The sequence below is a fragment of the Oreochromis niloticus genome, linkage group LG19, assembly GCF_001858045.2.
Source record: "Oreochromis niloticus isolate F11D_XX linkage group LG19, O_niloticus_UMD_NMBU, whole genome shotgun sequence".
Lineage (NCBI taxonomy): Eukaryota > Metazoa > Chordata > Actinopteri > Cichliformes > Cichlidae > Oreochromis > Oreochromis niloticus.
Window position 1 is genome coordinate 19840231 of NC_031983.2, and position 21070 is coordinate 19861300.

At 40.3% G+C, this 21070-nt stretch overlaps 2 protein-coding genes across 5 annotated transcripts in view; one reads left to right on the top strand and one right to left on the bottom strand.

Annotated features, from left to right (window-relative positions):
- Positions 1-249: 249 nt before the first annotated feature.
- Positions 250-4951, top strand: ghsra (growth hormone secretagogue receptor a). 4 transcript variants are annotated; one of them, XM_003442881.5, is made up of 3 exons: positions 250-292; positions 974-2540; positions 2772-4951. In XM_003442881.5, the coding sequence occupies exons 2-3, from the start codon at positions 1625-1627 to the stop codon at positions 3083-3085; spliced, it is 1230 nt and encodes a 409-aa protein (XP_003442929.2). In that variant the 5' UTR covers positions 250-292; positions 974-1624; the 3' UTR covers positions 3086-4951. The 4 variants fall into 4 exon arrangements, with proteins under 4 accessions (XP_003442929.2, XP_025756504.1, XP_025756502.1 ...); XM_025900719.1 differs by lacking the exon at positions 250-292 and having other exon boundaries at positions 619-2333; positions 2430-2540; XM_025900717.1 differs by lacking the exon at positions 250-292 and having other exon boundaries at positions 619-1154; positions 1358-2540.
- Positions 4952-10436: 5485 nt separating this feature from the next.
- The window catches only part of fndc3ba (fibronectin type III domain containing 3Ba), an 89868-nt gene continuing 79234 nt past the window's right edge, over positions 10437-21070 (bottom strand). The window contains 3 exon segments of the mRNA XM_003442880.5: positions 10437-15053; positions 16755-16882; positions 18565-18731. Coding sequence (XP_003442928.1) covers positions 14742-15053; positions 16755-16882; positions 18565-18731 — 607 coding nt within the window. The 3' untranslated portion in view covers positions 10437-14741.

Consider the following 21070-nt stretch of genomic DNA (forward strand, 5'->3'; position numbering starts at 1 on the left):
GCTTTGTGCAAAGGGGTAATTGAATTATAAACCATATTTCTAGGGCGTATGACAATTTGAGACCTCAGCAGCTGCTGCTTCCAGGCCCTTGGTTGATGAGCTAAGAGGTGGAAAATGGGCGGAGCAAGCCTTTATGGAGACTTGAAAATTGGATCACACGACAACTCTGGATCATGGGTGGGAAATGGAATTTATTATGTTAGTTTCAGTTAGGTTTTTGTGCGTTCTAACCCCTTTTGTGTCTTTGTGGGCTGATCAGCCACTATTTAAGTTTCCCTTTTGTGTCATTTAGGTACGTCAGTATTTGTTGCCAGCTTTTGAGTAGAGTTCTGTTACTTTGACCTCTTTTATGGGCCCAATATTTAGATTTTTTTTTTTTTTTTTTTTTTTTTTTTTTTTTTTTTTTTTTTTGTATAATTTAACCAAGTTTGTTTTTATGGACTTAAACCTGAGCCTGACTTTCCTTGTCTTCTCGGTCCATCACATCATAAAACAGAGAGAGTCGAATTATTCTCCAATTGCTAATGAGGAATACTCTTTCTCATTGGCTGGTAGTAAACACAAAAGGCATGATTGCTTAAAATGCTGAAACCGCTACAAATCACTGTAACAGTACCGGTAGGTGGTGTTGTAGCATCGCACTCAGAGCAGACCACCACAGACTTCACTTGGGTAAGATGTTTTGCGCACCGCGAATCATGATACACACACTGGATATGCACCATAACTACAGGAGCAGAACAGAAGTCTGGTGTTAAGGTGGATTTTTTCATCGGTCTTGACTGATATTTCTTCTTTGACCATTTGGACTCTTAGATTTATTATTCCATTGACAATGCATCGTTCTTTCGTGGTGTTTGTGAGTTTTATTAAACTGTCTCCCTTCCGTCAGACAGTGATTGTTTTCACGCTAGTTGTTATTTGTCCGTTTGTGTTTGGCTGAGTTTGAGCGCCACTGTCATTTGCAGGACAGATGTTTTCTGCTGCTGCTGCCGCATCATTATGACCCTGAGTCTGACTCACCATCGCATGCTGCCAGATGCAACTCGTCAAGCGATCCAATATTTTGCTTTTTATTTTGTGCAAACGCGGGGACTTGCTGCTGCTGAGGACTCTTTGGGACTTCTTAGCGCATGAAGGACCTCAGGCTTCTGGTGGGTTTCACAAATATATTTTTTAAAAGATGGAGAAGATAAGATGCGCTTAAATATTAGATTTTTAAATACTAGATCTGTTTTTATTTTCTGTCATATCCGTTTTTATTGGATTACACATCCTCAAAAATTTCGGCTGGCGATTTATAGCTTGCGAATATCCGGATGTAATGCATTTTGTAACCATCACTCCTACTCTTCAGGTACTTTTGGAACACTTTAGTGTGGGTTATGAAGATGGAGTGGATAATTCGGATCGATCTGAGATGGCCTCATATTTCTGTTATAGTCTATTCAACACCGCCTATTTCGTGTTTGATCTTCAAAGTAAAGAAGTGTTAGGCTACACAGGATTGCTTGCACCACTAAGGATATTACTTGTGTTCACGCCTGATCTCCTCCGTTACACGTTTTTCTTAACTCCGGAAATCAAACAATGAATAACGCAGGTGAGTGCGGCATCGAGGGGCATGAGGAGTCCCAGATCCAGGGTGACATCAGCAGTCAGGGTCAGGTGCGGCCGGGAGAATAACCCAGAGGCAACAATGCCCTCCTGGCCCAGCCAACTGGAGTGCCTCCACCGTAACTGCACCTGGGAGGAGACCAACAATACCATAAGCAAAGCTGACCCTTCCCCGCCCCCTCTCAATTATTATTCAATTCCTCTCCTAACGGCCATCACCGTCGCCTGCACACTGCTGTTTCTGATAGGGGTGGCCGGGAATGTTATGACCATTTTGGTGGTCAGCAAGTACCGGGACATGCGCACGACCACCAATCTGTACCTGTGCAGCATGGCGGTATCCGATCTACTCATTTTCCTTTGCATGCCACTTGACCTCTACCGCATGTGGAGATACAGGCCCTGGCGCTTTGGAGACGCGCTCTGCAAACTCTTTCAGTTTGTGTCAGAATCAAGCACTTACTCCACCATCCTCAGCATCACCGCCCTGTCAGTAGAGCGCTACCTGGCGATCTGTTTCCCATTGCGCGCCAAGGCTCTGGTAACCAAAAGGCGCGTACGAGCCTTGATTTGTCTGTTATGGACAGTGTCCCTTTTGAGCGCAGGCCCTGTGTTTGTCATGGTGGGAGTAGAGCAGGACACGATGGGGCCACTAAACTTCAGTTCGTGGATGAATGAGACTAACTTATTCCTGGAGACTGAGGACACCCGAGAGTGTAAGATGACGCACTATGCTGTGCAATCAGGTCTAATGGGGGCCATGGTGTGGCTGAGCTCCGTTTTCTTCTTCATGCCCGTGTTCTGTCTGACAGTGCTCTACAGCCTGATAGGCCGTCGGCTGTGGCAAAGGCACCGAGAGACGAACATGAGCAACCGCGTGTCTCACAGGGATAAGAGCAACAGGCAGACCATAAAGATGCTGGGTAAGTTTCCAGAACGCGCAAATTATGCAAAAATTCTGAAGTTCTTAGATGATTAGAGTTTGAGTTGTCGACAGATGAAAGACACCTTAGGGCTTTAAATTGTGTTCATATAAAGTGATATCAGTTCAAATTTCCGAATAAATATATATATACATTAGGTAGAAAAGGTTAATCAGCACCTCCTTTGACTAACCCCTGCCCCTTTTTATGTCTGTTTTCTTCTTCCAAAAGTGGTTGTTGTGCTGGCCTTTGTCCTGTGTTGGTTGCCTTTCCATGTGGGTCGTTACTTGCAGTTCCGCTCTCTGGATGCTCCTTCACCGTTGCTGTCGTTGTTATCCGAGTACTGTAGCTTGGTGTCAGTGGTTCTCTTTTACTTGAGTGCTGCCATCAATCCCATCCTCTATAACACCATGTCGTGGAAATACCGGGGTGCAGCGGCGCGCCTCTTCGGCCTGACCGACAGCCTGCCGCCACGGGGTCGCACAGCGAGCACTGTGAAGGGAGATGGCTCAAACGGCTGGACAGAGTCTACAATCAGCTTTTGAATGCATGGCCTAAATGGCTGGCGTAATGAATAAAGCTATTCACAATACTCACGTAAAGGCCATAATTTCTGTCAGGGCGATGCAAAATTGTGGTGAGCACTTGCCTTTATTTGACTGGAATCAAAAAGGATGATTAAAAAAGCAAGAGCCATAAACGCTCAACATGCATAAAACACCTTTCTTTTAAACACAATTTGCTCAGTTACTTGTCTTGTTCGGTTATTTCAGCAAGTGCCACACACTATTCATAGAAAACAATTAAAAAGCAAAACTGGTGAAGTGCAAAAGTCACTGGCCTGAAATACTTACAGGATATCAATCAAAAACAGACAGGCACGCCTGTGTGCTCACATATAAATGTCACGCACATCTACAAATGCCTTATACTGCATTTATATTCTGGATGACAAAGAAAGCACTGTAGAATTTGTGGCACTGCTCTGTACTCATTAAGATGGGGGCAGAGGTGCAGTGTGTATGTGCATGTGTGTGGAAGAGATTTTTGCATGTGCTTTGCAGGCCAAGTGTCATGCTTTTGGGTATGCTTTTAGTCACATTATATGAAGATGTTGTGGGTTACTGCTATAAGTTGTCAGAATTCCCAGTGGCCACTTTTATATTCAAATCCATGTTGTGTTTGGGATCAATGGGGTGAGTCAACAGTCCCTGTGAATATTCTTGTGAATCTTTGTGCTGCACAACCCTTGCTTATTTTTTTGTGATCGTGAGACAATTTATATTTCCAAAATATGTATCAGTCTCTGATCTTGTTGAATGTATTTCACTGTTAAATGATCAGCACTGTTTAATCTGTAGGATCATCAGAAATGTTTATTGGGGGGTGTGGGGGGGTCCTATAAGGAGGCATCGCAAAAGGTTCTTATAGGTCTTTTGACTCTGCAAGTTTCGGTCTGGTGCATACACAAAGAAAGCTGCCTGTTAATGTATAAATAAACATGTTAGCAGTCACTTTCTGGGCCATGTCAACTGTGCACCATTTTCCAGCAGTGTTATCCACATGTTTTCAGTCATCAGCTATAGTTACATATGTTGCACTGATTAAACATACAATGCTATCTTTTGCTGTGGCTGTAAACAAAAAACATTATTATAAATTTGTCTAATTTACCAATAGCAATCATGCTTTTTTGCAGCCATATTTATGGCGATGAAAACATTCATTTTCACTAGTCCTGCTTCTATAGAAGTAGCCTCCACTGTAAGCTACCCCATGGCTTCACAGTTATCTTTAGGAGACATGGTTTTCCACTGACAAACGAGAGAAGTGAGCTCTCACACAATGTAAATTGTATAATATATGTCTTCTTTTTCTCGTTTAAGAATTTACTAAAGCCTGGAAGATATAAAGTCTTCATGGGTGATTAAGCAACAGATTATGGCATGTAAAGTGATTTTAAATGTTCTCCAGTCTGATGAAGTGCTACAACAATGTATAAGAAAGTTTTAAAATAGATTTTCCTTTGAGCTTGCGTAAGATAACACAACAGGTGGAAATGTAAAAGTGGTACATTTTGTAAAGTGATTTGTAAAGAGCCTTGTCGAAAAGATCTTTGCTATAATTTGTATATAGATGCTTTGTAATGCAGTGCACTCAGGTGGTTTACGCAGTCCAAATCACCACAGCAGCTTCCTTGATTTAAAACATGGCCTCATGACTTTGAAGAATGTATCTGTTAAATGAATGTTTATGACCATATACTGATAACATGACATGCTTTTATCAATCCATACTTATTAACAGTCAAAATGTATTGTTTTTTTTTTTTTTAATCTATGTGACTATCTTCACTTAGTTAATGTGTATGTCTATGATAATGTCTTGTAAAAGAAACAAAAAGTTTCCTCCTCTTTTGTACACAGTATTTGTATTTTTTGTGTAACTGACAGTCAGAAAATGATCCTCAACAGATATGAGATGCAAACTGCAATCAGGGTTATTAAACCAACAAACACCAGTAAACACCTTCTCACTCACATTAAAAAAAATAACAAAAGATAACAAGGGTATGCAGTCATTTCTCCATGTGGCCCAGTAGTACCCCACTATATAATGTTGACCTCACAGGGGTTTAACAGTGGCCACAGGGACACTGCAATGTGCTCTTTCCCATCTCAGCTGACAGGATTTTCTTGGTGCCACCAGGCTCCATTCTATCACATTAGATAGCTTATAAGACAGCAGGTGCTGCCAATATGAAGCAGAGCTCAAAAGAGCACTCATTCATCACTAAATTCACCTCAGGTACTTGATCAAAACACTTACAGGGGAGTCAGCAAAACCCTTTGAGTGCAAAATGTTCAGCAGATTGACTTAGAAAATTAGAATGACTATGAAAGGTAATGAAGGATTCACATTTAATTAAAGCTCAAAGTTGAGTTGGTAACTCACAGGAGAAGTGGGTGGATGAAAGGTGGAGAGAAGAAGAGATCTGAAACACTAAAGTCCACATGAAATACCTCAGTGGAAATGGACAATAAAACACAAGGTGAAAGAGAAGAGGCTCAAACAGTGAGTCAGACATCATAAGAGGTTGTTTAAATGAAGGTTGTGAGTGAGGATAAATGAACATTACACAATTAGGATGAGAGTGGAATTAAATAAGTATTTTTCAAAATGCAGCACCTTTTTTATTATTTTGATACCAGTTCAGACAAGTTAATGTTTGCTGGTATACCAACACACTGGCTGTTTACAAGAACACTCACAGGGGTGGACCGAAAATGAAGTCATCTGCGAATGGGATAGTGCAGATGGTTCAGACCAGACAAACGCAGCTATATTTTTTCATCCATTTCTCCTGATGATGACAAAAAAAAATCCTCCAAGAAGCATTCGTTCAAATAAGATTAGGCATCTGTGTCCACACTAGTGGCACCTAAAGTTATTGTCAATCTCCTTCATCCTGTTTGGGACAAGCACTCTGTGTCTGTGCTAAATTTAAAATTTCATTCGATAGTCAAGTGAAAACATTAAAGGCATCATTATAAACATCAGTCTGTACAAAAAACAGCCTGCACTGTTTTTGTTAATACCAAAACAATTGCTTAAAAATTTAAGTCTAAATAGTTCCAGGGGTCCCCAATCCCAATCCACGAGGGCCGGTGTCCGTGCAGGTTTTAGATCTCACCCTGGGTCAACACACCTGAATCACATGATTAGTTCATTACCAGGCCTCTGGAGAACTTCAGGACATGTTGAGAAGGTAATTTATCTATTTAAATCAGCTGTGATGGATCAAGGACACATCTAAAACCTGCAGAGACACCGGCCCTGGTGGACTGGGATTGGGGACCCCTGGTATAGACTTTTGAACATGAAATGAATATGAAATGTTGATTTTCCCCATCAATCAATCAATCAATCTTTATTTATAAAGCACTTTTCATACAAAAAAACTGTAGCACAAAGTGCTTTACATGGTTAAAAGCAGCCCACCCCACCCCACCCCACCCTCCCACTCCCCACTCATTCCCCACACTCTCATTAACAGAAACGGTCATGGATACACACATTCTCTCCACCACCCCCCCCACCCCACCCCACACACTTAAAGAGTAAAATTGGGCTGGATACACATTAGCCAAGTGAGGAAACACTATCACAGGGAGCCGTCTGCACCGGGAGCCGGTCACAGACCGCAGCCTCCAGGCTGGGCACACAGCAGGAGGGAGGCAAAGAAGCCCCCCAGCCAGGCTGAGAGGATCCACAGAGCCCTAGCAGCCACGGTCGATCACAGCCCCGGTGCAGAGAGCCCCCTCCGAGGAAACACTGGAGATATGACCTAATAAGAATATAAACAGGATAAAAAGATAAAATAAATAAGAGTGGGATACAATATAAATATAAATATAAACAGAGTAAGAAGATAAAAAATGAATAAGAATACAATCAATAAATATTAGGTAAAACTAAATTAATAATATAAATAGAATAACAGGATAGAATAAATAAGCATAAAATAAATAAACGTTAGTTAAAAGCTAAATTAAAAAGGTGGGTCTTGAGCCTGTTCTTAAAAACATGAACGTTCTCTGCGGCCCTGAGCTCCTCCGGCAGGCTGCTCCACAGTCGAGGACCATACCACTGAAAAGCTGCCTCTCCGTGAGTATGTGTCCTGACTTTAGGGACAATCAAAAGGCCAGTACCAGAGGACCTCAGGGTCCGCGAGGGTTCATATGGTAAAAGCAGATCTGAAAGATAAGAAGGCCCAAGACCATTAAGACATTTAAAAACCAATAAAAGAACTTTAAAATCGATCCTGAAACACACGGGGAGCCAATGCAGCGATTCTAAAACCGGTGTAATGTGGGCCTGCCCTCTGGTCTTCGTCAGCACACGAGCTGCAGAGTTTTGCAAAAGTTGCAAAGGTAAAATATTCTTTTTGGGGAGACCAGAGAGCAGGGCATTACAATAATCAATGCGACTGGTAATAAAAGCATGCATCAATATCTCCGTGTTGGCCCGAGAGAGGATAGGGCGGACTCTGGCTATATTTTTTAGATGATAAAATCCAATTTTGGTTACGTGTTTAATATGTGGGATAAAACCAAGCTCAGAGTCGCGACTGTGGCTCAGGGGGTTGGGAAGGGCACCTGTAACCGGAAGGTCGCCGGTTCGATCCCCGGTCTCTCTGTCCTGGTCGTTGTGTCCTTGGGCAAGACACTTTACCCTACCTACCGCCTACTGGTGTCGGCCAGAGGGGCCGATGGCGCGATATGGCAGCCTCGCTTCTGTCAGTCTGCCCCAGGGCAGCTGTGGCTACAGCTGTAGCTTGCCTCCACCAGTGTGTGAATGTGAGCGTGAATGAATAATGTCATTGTAAAGCGCTTTGGGTGCCTTGAAAAGCGCTATATAAATCCAATCCATTATTATTATTATTATAAGAATAACACCCAGGTTTTTCACTTGTAGTGAAGGGCATAGTGAAAATGCCTGTAATTTAGACAAGAGTTTCTCTCTCTGAGCCTCAGGACCGATGATTAAAACTTCAGTTTTGTCCTGGTTAAGCTGTAAAAAGTTTTCTGCCATCCAAGATTTTATATCTAGAATACAGTTAAAAAGGGCATCCACTGGTCTGGTGTCATCAGGAGACACGGAGATGTACAGCTGAGTATCATCAGCGTAACTGTGGAAGTTCACTCCATGCCTCCTGATGACACCGCCAAGGGGGAGCATATACAAATTAAAAAGTACAGGGCCTAAAACCGACCCTTGAGGCACACCACATGTCATTTTATGGATCTTAGAGGAGCATGTATCCATACACACCATAAAAGTTCTGTCTGAGAGATAGGAAGTGAACCAGTTGTGTACAGCACCAGAGAGGCCCACCATGTGTTTCAATCTGTTTAAAAGAATAGCGTGGTCTACTGTATCAAAGGCTGCACTTAGATCCAGTAGCACCAGGACTGAGAGCTTTTGGGAGTCCCAGTTACATCTAATATCATTTAAAACCTTTAGGAGAGCAGTCTCTGTGCTGTGGTTCACCCTAAATCCAGACTGAAATATTTCTAGGATCTGTCTATCATTCAGAAAATCATTAATCTGAGTAAAAACAAGTTTTTCTAAAATTTTACTTAAAAATGGTAAGTTGGATACAGGTCTGTAGTTATTAAAATCATTACAATCCAAATTGCTCTTCTTCAGAAGGGGCCTCACCACCGCCGTTTTAAAGGCAGCAGGGAAGACACCCAACTGAAGAGAGCAATTCATCATGTGTAAAAGCTCAGCTTCAAAAAATCCATAAAGTGTTTTAAAGAGTGAAGAGGGGATTGGATCTAAAAGACATGTGGTGGGTCTCACTGTGGAGAAAACCTTAAGGTTCTCAGCATTAACCAGGACAAAGCTGTCCAGTGTCTCCTCAGGTACAATCGAGCCCTCAGATGTGTTTAAAATCATATCACGAGAAGATAAAATATCACATCTGATGGTGTTGATTTTTCCCCTGAAGTGGTCTGCAAACTGCTCACAGAGTGAGTCTGTGGGGGTTCTTTGGGAGCTGTTAAAATCAGGGTTAAATAAATGATCTATGGTGGAGAAGAGGACCTTGGGATTATTTTTGTTATTACTGATTATTTTGGCGAAGTATGAATTTCTTGAATTCCTTAGTGTATTATTGTAAATTTTAAGTTGCTCGCAAAGTATTTGATGGTTGATTGCATTTTTATTTTTCCTCCATTTCCTTTCTGCTGCCCTGCAATTTCTTTTGAGTTTTTTGACTTCTTCGTTTCTCCAGGGTGATACACGTTTTACGTTAATCTTTTTGGTGGTGAGTGGAGCAACGGAATCAAGGCTTTTCTTCAGTTTGAGGTTAAAATGATTAAAAATAAAATCACAGGGTGCAGGTAGAATCACAGGGGGGCATTCGTCTAAAATGAGGAGTGGAGTATTTACATAACCCTATCAGCGTATTAGCAGTCTGGACTGTTAATCATTAAGCTGTCAATTTTGACCCAAACATTTGAAAGCCACAAAGTGACACTTTTGGTTTTGTTTCTCGGGAATCTTTGGAAAAAGGTTCCTGCATCAAACATGTCAAAACTGGAACACCCAACAGTGAAATCCTACCACGTCCAGTCACTTGACTATATTAACCTAAAGAACGGTATTGTTAAACAAATGCTACCACAGTGCACTTTAAAAAAAAGGTTTTGTAGTTTGACTAGGAAAATTAATGTTTGCTTTTCTTTCATAAATGTAATCTATGGTCAGTTTGTACCTCTTAAGACAAAAAGACAAATGTTCCTCTGATGCCCTTGGATTGCCTCCGATTGAGGAATATTGAGCTTGCAGTGCTGCAGTTTCTGTCCGGCTGCCCTCAGGGCCAGCAGGGCATAAAGTCTGTCACAGCTTTCTGGTTAAACAGTATTAAGGCCACCAGAGAGTAAATCTCAACATGACGAAGCTTCACAGACTCACCTCAAATCCTTGAACCCTAAGTGACGAATTAAAGGCAAAAACTATTACATTAATGATTTGCGGTGACATTTCAAATGAATTACAGTGCTCTTAAGATGAGCTCTCCAGCTGAGTAATTCTAATTTAAACCCTAATATTATAAATATTGATTATCAGTCCTCTATGTTTACAACAGTACACAAAGGTGATGCAAATGAAATGACAATAATAACCCTCTTATTAAATCTGAAAGATATAAATCAATACTGCCACAGAGAATGTCAGAAGTGTGTTTGTACTTGTTTCTTCACCATATATTGGTGTTTTCAGCTGGTTTGGGAAGTCCTATCCAAAACAAGCACAAACCAACAAACTGCAGAGCATCGTTGTGTTGAAGCGTAATGTTCACATTCAATAAACGGTGCAATTAAAGACAGAAAAAAATTAAAACATTTATTGGGCATAAATATATTATATATACGCTACCGATACAGTTACGTCTTACATACATAGGGTAGTATTTGCAAAAATCTATACATTAAAATTGATATGGCAGTTTCTTTTATATAATGCATATGAAATTGTCTAACATTTACAATACAAGAAGAAATGCATGAATTTCTTTTCCTCAATTCGTAGACCATGACAACATTGGAATGTTTATTTTTTGAATTGTGAGGTAAAAATATGTTTCTGTTTTTGTCTTACTTAAAAAATAGTTAAATACCTGTGAGTCTCTGTATGTTTGTCAAATCGCCAATCTCTCAGTCAAAATCTCTACATGTACAAAACATTTAAAAAAAAGAAAGAAAAAAAAAACTGATCAGAAGGCACAGACGTGGGGTTGCTGGGCAAAACATTGTCTCTCACTCTTGACATACCCGCCAAATGTACAGGACCTGCAGGGTGGTGAGTAGGGAGGGTAGGGTTCTATAAAATCACCTGTATTTGGGGGGAAAAAATGCAAAAAAAACCCCCAACAATGCACATCAAGGGAGTACCCTGCCCACAAACACAATGCCTTTTTGTTAACACTGTGCTAACCTTGGACTATTTAACACTAGCATAACTGGCCTGACAATGACCATACACAAAGCAAATCTCTGCTCTTCCACTGGGGAATTAAGGCTTAAAAAGGGGTAGTGTTGGGCAACATAACATCAGAAGTTTAAGGAAAGGACACCTCACAAGTCACCTGTCAATTACAATGCAACAGGCAGATAACAAAATGAACACATCAGACAAAGGCACCATACTCCCTATAAACTTTCCTTTCTTTGTGCCTGTACGGTGCATTCTGCAGAGAGCGCAGGACTGCGCCCCAGTAATGCCAATGTCACAGTGATGCCAATAACAGAATAATGCCAATAAAAGTAACAGACAGTGTTGGCAGTAGAGTTTGGAATAGAGCAAAGGATCGCGTTTCCTATCGCTCATATTTACCTCAACAAGCCTAATGCTTGGCATAAAAAGTGCTTCAACTCTGTTAGTCATAATGAATTTACCATCTTCTTCTATAGCTCTATAGATATCTCTGTATATCATCTCTTAGCAATGTACGGACACAAAACGCTCACTACTGCCATACCAGCACAAGCCTGAAAAAGGATTAATCAATATTATTATTTTCATCATCTGCCAGAAACCATCGTATGATTGTTTTTGCTTTCTTTACTTTTCAGTGTGAAATCACGGTTGTGTAAAAAAAAAAAAAAAAAAACGGAAAAAAACTCCACCAAAAGGGGCTACACATTTCATAATGGCACATTTTGCTTTACAAAACAAAACAATAAAAGATAATATGAAAAGAAGAAATATCACAGATCAAGTTAATGTTTTTTTGTTCCTTTTGAAAGAATAATGATAATAGTCGTAATGCTGTGTCGTTGTAGAAGAACATCACAGAACCCTTTAGACGATTCAAAACGCAACAACTAGTGGACATAAAAAGTTTGCACTTTGGCATTAAAACAGTAAAAATAGATACCAGAAGCTTCATTATAACACTAATCAGAACAAAAGCCAAAGGCAGCAACGTTTATCCCAAAACAGATGACTTGAATTGACCATAAGTCCTGGCTTGCTACATGTCTCTCTAAGCGTTTCAAGAACTGCTCGCCTGTGCACAGCCAAAACAGGAAATGTAAAAAATAAAATAAAATAAAATAAAAATACATAGGCAATTTGGTTAAATGTTTGAAACGGCAATGATAACTGCAATTCATGGACTGATGAGCTACAGGTTCCCAACAGCTGTAAGAAAAATACTTAAAGGGTTACTGAGATAAGGAATGCTGGCCTTAATCATACAATCTAACATACATCCATTAAAACAAAAGAAAAGAAAAAAAACATGCTACAAGAAAAATTTAGTATATAACTACACTTGTCTCTTAATCTTTTAACAATAAATAAATGAAGATTGCACTGTAATTGGCATGTAAAGTACTGTATGCAAATATATAGTATAAATAAAACCTAGAAAATAACTCTACCTTTACTTTCCCACCAACTTTGGCAAAGGTTTTTTAAGCTAGTAAACCACTTTACTTACTGACACATACAGGAGCAAGGCACAGCACAGACAGAGCACAAGATACAGCATCAAAAATGAGAGAACAAAGGGAAGGAAGAGAGAAAAAAAGAAGAAAAGAGGCTAAAATGATAAATGATGACAGCAATAGGGATGACAAGATTAGATCTCCCCTCTGTGAGGCCTTATCCCTGAGGTACGTTACAGGCTGCCAATCAGAGCTAATCATTACCTCCGTCTCCCATCTAATCCCTTTTACCCCCTGCACCCCACCCGACAAACGTGGACATGTCACACATTATTTACGCAGGTCAGGGTGACTTCTTTGGATTATCAGGGCATGTATTGGGTTGTACCTTGGCTTTGTTGCTTCGGGTTGGGGTCAAAAAGGGTTTCGGGGACTTGGGTGGGCGGTGAGGGGGCTGTTATGTGTGTTAGAATGCCCTGTTCTGATGAGTTGTGTCCTGTCAAAGGCTTGTTTGGTTAGTGAACATTAGTTCAAGTCCTCAGAGAACATGTCCGTCTGAGGAGAGACCACAGACTTGCTACTGCTCTGATTACATATCAATAAAGCACCTTTTAATAGAGAGAGAGAGACAAGAGAGGGAAAGTGAGAGTAGTGCATGGGCAGACAGATGGGATGGATCGAAAGCAAGAGAAAAGTGGCCAGAGCAAAAAGGGTAATTACAGATAATCACGGGTGGGAAATGAGAAAAGAGGAGAATAGACTTCAAATGCATCAATTGACAGGCTAGCTGGAAGGAGAAACAGCTTTAGCATTGCTCTGGCTGGCTAATTTTTAGTGGGGGGGTAAAGCACAAGCTAACTCCTAATGGCTTTCCTAGTTAACACCCATACGGCTCTGAGAAGGCCGGTTAGCTGGCAGACTGTTAGCACCTCTGGGTCTGTGGAGCTACGTACATATCGCTAGTAAAGCTACAGATAAATAGGCTGGAGCAATGGTATTTGAGATGGTAGATTACAGAAGAACTGACCAATGGCCCAAAATATGCTCAGCCCAGCCCTTTCCTTGTCTGCTGCAGCTGATCACAATCACAGCCCGGCTCCCTAAAGCCAGTTTAAGCCTCACAAACCAATACCTTCAAGGGCTCATATTCTGAACCAAGACAAGTGTTTAAGGGCTCCTTCAACTAAATGTGCAAGCTGCTGAGCTGGCCTCAGAGCTGCTGTCTATGAGCACCTAGAGTCCACTATTCCCCCTTTTACACTGTACTTCAGACCTTACATTGCCATCACTTATATTACATCAATTTATAGCATCATAGTATTTGCTATAATATACATATCTATATATAGAGTTCATATATTAGATTACTGGTTTTCCATTCTTTTGTAGATATAATAAAATCAAAGGATAGCAGCATCTTAAACCATACATGGATTGCATCACTTTGGTAGCTGAAAGAGTGAATGAGTGAATGTAAAAAGCTAAGCAGATATGTGATTTACTTCTTAGGATGAAATGTCTTTCTCATTGTCATTGCATGAGTGTAATTGGATATGTGTGCATGGTTATGCATGTAAGTCTGCACCTTTGTCTGTGCACTGGGTATTTGTCAGTCTGCATGTGAGAACGGGTGCAGATTGCATGAAATGTCTGACAGCCTGTAGAGTTGTAACAAACCGGTTAAGTAAGAACAACTAAAGCTTTGAAGGCCTACATTGGAATATGGCTGAATGAATAAAGACTACAGCAAAAAAAATGCAAATTAAACACTGAAAAATAAACCAAAAAAGTAAGGCAATGACCATCAAGAAATATATGTTCTCTAAGTGAATATGTTTCAAAAAGATACAAAATAAAAACATGCAAGTCAGTCTGGAGAGCAACTGTTTTGCTCACAGCTATTTTAAGGCTTGATTATCAGCTTTCTTTCCCAAACGAGGTACAGCTCAGACAAGGCTTCCCTCGACAGAAATCCTTAACAAATGAGACGGACAGTGATATGAAGACAACTGAGACAGAGAAGGAAAAAATCCAAAGTGAGTGAAGGCAAAAGACAACAGGAACAAGGTGGGAAAAGCCTGAATCAAAAAATAACCAAAAAAAAAAACGTAGATAGCGTTAGATGTACATCTCAAGTGTTTGTTTTGATTTCATTCGGTTCTTTCATAGATGTTTTTTAAAGTTTTTTTTTTCTGCGATTTTGCTTTCTCTTTCTATCCTATAATTAAAAATTCCCTCACTTCATGAAGAAGTACTGTAGCAAGCAGGCCATGAGGATGGAGAAGCCCGCAAACACACACACAATCAGCGCCGCAAAGCGCTCGTCGCTCGAGATCAAGCCCGCTCCTTTGCCTGCTTCCACGGCACACTGCTCTCCTGATGATGCTGCCTCCTGGCGACGCAGCGTGAACAAAGAGGAAGGGCTCAGTGGTCCACACAGCTCCTGGCACGTATCCTGGCAACGGCGGCAGGCACCCACACGGAAACGGTAGTCTGTGTTGCTCTGGAGACCGGAGATTTGAAACACACCCTCCTCTCCCTTGAAAACCTTTGACGGGAGGAAAGAGGTGAAAAAAGTTTTACAGCTGACTTGGATAAGAAAGACATTTTAACAAAGTAATATGATAAGCGCAAAGGATGCAGATTTTCATCCAACTAAAAAGCATAACGTGCTCCTGAGTGAAATCATTCAAACAGACATGCACGCTCACGTAAACTCACATTTTATTCAAAGAACACAGAAAAACACAAAACAAATTAGATGTTTAAAGTGTGAAAATTTTAAGAAATTTGGAATTTAATGGCAGCAACACGTCTCAAAAATTTTTTTTATCCTCTTTTACCAACGATTTTTGGTAATATCTTATTTGATAGGTTTCTAGGTGCTGAACACTCCTCATTAAGGTCTTCTTTGGTGTATTTTGTTTCTCGTGATGTGCCAAACGTTTTCAGCTGGTGAAAGGTCTGGTGAGCAGGCAGGCCAATTCAGCACCCGGACTCTTCTACAAGAAGCTGTCCAGGAGACATCTTTTTAATGACTACCCTTAAAAAGATGTCTCCTGGATGGGAGGATATGTTGCTCTAAAACCTATATATACACACCTTTCAGCATTAATGTTGTCTTTCCAGATGTGCAAAGTGCCAGTTTCCCTAGGCATTATTGGGCTCCCATACCATCAGACATACAGGCTTTTGAACTAAGCGCTGATAACAAGCCGAATGGTCCCTCTCCTCTGTAGTGTGGAGGACATTATTGCCAATAAACCTAACTAGTTGCAAAATGTTCCTCCAGCTGTTTCTTTTTAGCACCACTTACTTTTTTCAGTCTTTTGTTATCTCCACCCAATTCTTTTGAGATCTGTTGCTGCCGTCGATTTCAAAATTAACTAATATTTTTTGATGAAATAGTAAAAATTTCATGTCTCCTATCTTCTACTGTGATTAAAAAACATGTTTAGGAGATTTAAATGACCGCCTTGTGTTTTTCTTTGCATTTTACAGGGTAGAGTTTCTTTGGAATTGAACTTGTAGAAAGGTAAGTGGTGTTTGTGTCAAGTGGGAAACCGCTGTTGCATTTTTCATGTGTGTAGACAAAAAACACCATTTTATTTTTAGTGCTGCAGCAGAAGAAGTGTTTTGATAAAGGTGCACTGAACTTAAGCTGTTAGGCTCTCAAACTGACGAGAGGTAAATATAACTCTGAGTGCATTTGCTGGTCTTCTCAGAAAGAAATTTAAAAAAACAAAAAACAAAAATGAGGAAAAACAATACAAAAAAAAAGAACACAAAATGTTAAAAGCAGCATCTGATAACATATGTCTGCAAACATAAAGCAGCAACACATATCCACACAGCACAGGTTTTATCTACTTATGAGAGTCTGCAGTTCTTCCCACCAACCATTCTGTAATTCTATAACAGAAGTTGAAATGGCCCTGAAGACAAATAACTTTTTGTCTACCCGCCTGCCCACCGCTGCAGCTGTGAGCAATCAAATCCTATATTTCCAGGTGCAGCAGACTCTTCCTGAGATACTTCTGTTTTGCAATTTTCATTAAAAGTATTTAACACCTCTCAGCAGGGGGGAATGTATATGAGAGAAGTGTTCAAACATGGGTATTTTACTCTTCCATCAAATGTCAAAAGAAACTTGAATTAATTCATTCAAACAGCTTTCTAGTGTTTAGATGAACTGGGCAGCTCTCTTGTCTACACATTTAAGACCTGTTTACATGTGTGTATTACAAACCTGTTTGTATTCTGGCTCACGTCCCACCAGCACCTGGAGCACATAGCTCACAGGGTCCCCCCTCATTGGTGGAATAGTTTCCCATGTTATCTCACACATGTTCCCCTCCAGCTGGTTCACTCTGGGAGCTGTTGGAATTAATAATAACAAATCATTATCTCATATACATGACAGGATATCGTTAAAAGACGCTTGCAAACAGATGAAGGGTATAATTAGAACACCATCTCTTGCGAAGTCAAAAAATGGTGGTTATCATTTTATGACAACCACCAAATGACAAAAATGTTCTAAACAGTAAAGTGTAAATAAACACACAGTTCAGGGATTTGCCAAACACTTAAAGGCTATATTTAGCTGAAAACATTAACAAGATAACATATCCAGAGCCGAAACTTGATTCAGCAAAAAAAAAAAAAAAAAAAAAAAAAAAAGTTGGACAGGGGCAAATAATAATAAAACTGGGTATAAAAAGAGCATACCCAAGAAGGTTCATTCTTCTGTGAAACAGTGCAGCAAAACACTTCAATATGGAATTGCAATGACTTTGGTGGTATTATAATGTATAATAATAGCTCCGTAGGTAGAGTGGTCACCCCATGATCGGAAGTTCGGGGGTTCGAATCCAATGAACGGCTACCCTGAGGTACCCCTGAGCAGGGTACCGTCCCTACACACTGCTCCCCAGGCGCCTGCTAGTGCTTAATGGGTCAAATGCAGAGAAAATAATTTCAATAAAGTATACATTATTATTATTGTTATAATAAAAAAATACATCATATAAATGTAAGGCTTATCTAAGGGCCAATGTTCATTTAGGATGAACTGAAACAAAGCAGACGAAACAACTGAAATCTTGTATCAATCAAAAATAGGAAAACCGAGAAACATATGTATGAATGTAAATAGTGAACATTAGCTACAACAAAGTGAGTCATGAAATTCATTTTGTTTTTCAGTTGTAACATTTGTTATGCAATAAAATCCTTGGGGATTAATGTCATTTTACACTGTAAATTACAATGTTAACAACAACGACGTCATTTTGACTGCAATAAACTGCTGCATTAAATACAAAACACATTTTACTAACTGCTTTGATAACCAAGTATCTATATGTTGATCCATCTCAACATCGCCTGCTCTTTATGGTTTCAAATGAATGCTTGACCCTTTTAGATGGCGTACACTGCTATGAGCTCTACAGAAGCTATTCGGTCCCTCGAGAGGGTTTATGGATATGTCAATGCTATGCGGCACAGCTACAGCCTTGCTGTAATACCCATCATACTTTGTAGTCATATCCAGAGAGGTTACCCCTTACTGCCATTATTGTAGCTGTAATAAGCCACCCCCTCTCTTACAGCAACAATCAGATGCTGGAGGCAATAATCAGGCAGGCGACAGTAAACATCATCACTAACAGCCAAAAACAGATGCATTCATTGCATGTGTATAACTTGATTTCATCCACGTAGAAGTGGCAAACATCACTGTATGCATGGATACTTGTGCACTGGTGTGTTTGCATTGCTCTGCCATCATATGTGAAATTGAGCTGACACTGGTGGACTGGCAGGACTACACTGTGAGGTCATCTTCACATGAACTGACCCCTGAAGATGTTTAAGTTAGATTTACCTAAATGGAAGATGGTGTGTTTAAATATATCTGATAACTCCCCACTAATATCCCTACAGCACAACTGTACGATCTGAAAAGGCAGTTTGTATATAGCTAGTGACAAAGACAGGACTTCTTTGTGTGAATTGTGTTTGTGCACAAAGACATTTTCTCTGCTTCAGTTTACCTTTCAGGGCAGGGGGTATAGACTTGGTGGTGCAGAAAGTATGCGTGTCAGAGAAAGGACCCTCCCCAGCATCACTGATGGCCTGTATTCTGAAGCTGTAGCTGCTGGACTCGGTCAATCGCTGAACCTTGTAGGTGTGGCTGGGACCGCGGTAGATTGTCACAAACCTAAACAGGGAACATAATGAAGAAGGAGAAATAAACAATAAGATGGGACGGTTCAATGTGAGAGAGGGAGCACTGACAGGCCTAGGCTTGAAGGATCACTCCATCAGAGATAAAGGAGAAATAGTGAAGGAAAGTGAAGGTGATGGTGTTATGAATACGTATAAGAAGGGAAGAGTTATGTTAATAGAGAAACACATGGTTAAACATCCATCCATCTATCCATCTAATTCAAGGTCGTTGGGGGCTGGAGCCGATCCCAGCTGTCAATAGGGCTGAGGCAGGGTACAGCCTGATCATGTTGCCATCTTATTGCAGAGCACGGTCAAACAAGAAGAGTGAAAAATAAGGCACACACACTCAGATACTCACTAATCACTAACTTAGTTATGAGGACTGATATAGACCATGTTCGTGACTTGATATAGTTTAACTCAGCACAGCAGGCGTCACAAGAAAAATGACGAACAGCTCAGCAGTGAATGTGAATATTTTAACACAATTATATGTTAACCTGAGGTAAGATTAACTTCAGAAATAAAATGTGGGGATCTTGAAAAGGAAGAGGAGCAGTAGGAGAAAAGAAAGCACCTTTTAAAAAAAAAGATAGAGATGATTGATGAACACGCAGGACAAACAGTGGCAGGCTATAGTCACAAATCTGATGAAAATGAGCACCAAAAGCGTTCCTGGCTGGCTAGATGGACAGATTCATGGAGTGGAGGAGATAAAAGCAGGAAAAAGAGTGAGTCTGGGAGATAAGTGAATGTGAGCTGAAGAGGGGTTATTTATCTCAGCAATCAGCTTTGCAGCAAAATAAGGTAAATGTCTAGGTGGCAAAGGAAGCCATGAAGCAGAGGAATGAGAAAAGAAAGACAAAGGTAAATGGTTAATGAACAAGAAAAGAGGCAGTAATAGAAGAGTAAAGCCGCAGGAGGATGCAAAGGAGAGAAAAGTTAAAGCAGAAGGAAAGGATTGAGAAACTGATTGATAATTAAAGGACATGATGATGATGTTGAAGAGAGAAAAGAGAGTGCGAGACAAAAAGGAGAGGAGAGAGGTCACGGTTTAGTAGAAAGCTATAACTCCAGATGAGGTCTTTATGTAGCTGCACTACAGAAGTGATGTGTTTCTCTGGCTGATATATGATGTTATTAAACCTTGGCCTTACTGGTGGGCCATACAGTTAACACGCTCAGCGATCAACTGCATGGCTTAAAAAAACCAAAACAACTAAATGCATTAACTTTTCCATCATCAGGAGCTATGACCTCTTTGCAGTCGACCAGACATAAATGGTAAGATATCAAAACAATTAACATTTAGCACAGCACAAACAAACAATAAATACCCTTGCACACAAAAAAAATCACTAGGACATAGTTAATGAGATGAATTGCCCTGGTGCTGAGCCAAAAAGCTGACCAATTAACTACAACATGGCACAGCAGAGGGCAGGATGAGAGGGGTCAGAATGTAATGAAACAATCTGTTATTGTTCTACTGCAGGCGTCGTCGTGTAAGAAGAATAAAGCCCTTGAACTACACTGCCCCGTGTTGTCATGGCATTCTTGCAACTCTCAGTTTTGACACAAGGCATGTCAGTGGGTAACATGGGTGAGAAGAGGGAGAAATGAATAGGGTACAGGAAACAAGTGAAAATAAAAAAGCCCTGACTCAGGGAGGACAGCGCATGAGCAACAAGTCTGCAAACAGGGAGATAAGAAAAAGAAAAATTAGCCTGAGCAAGCAAGGGAAAGGAGGACGGGAAGGTACAAGGATGAAAAATAAATAATGGGAACAATAATGGGAAAAACACTTTCTTTATCATCATAAAATAGAGAAATGCTTGGGTTTTCTGAAAAATAAAGGAAGGGTAAAAAACGACAATGCGGGGGAAATAATTCATGAAAGGAAGCAAACATTAACTCACAGAATCTCCACATTCGCAGTCACCTGTCTAACAATAAACCCCGATTAATAAACATGAATTAGATCAGAGGACAGCGAGATACAGAGGAGGGGAGGAGTCAAGGTCAAAAACATAAGTGTAATATCAGAAATTATATTTGCACAGATTACAGCTGGCTATTCAATATGTTTGTTTACAAAGCTAAATACTTCAAGATTTCATTAGTTCCCTGCTTTCAATGTGCCCTTCCAATCTCGCTTATTATGTCAGCAGTGAAGCTTCTAGTTGCCATGGCTAACTCATTCATACTAAAAAATAAAAACTATTCTAATTCATTTTAACAGAGCGCGATGAGAAAGCAAAGAGGAAAGCGGAGCAGCGTAGGAGTGCCCTGTAAATCTTCTACGTCCATTCTTAATTTTGTACGCCT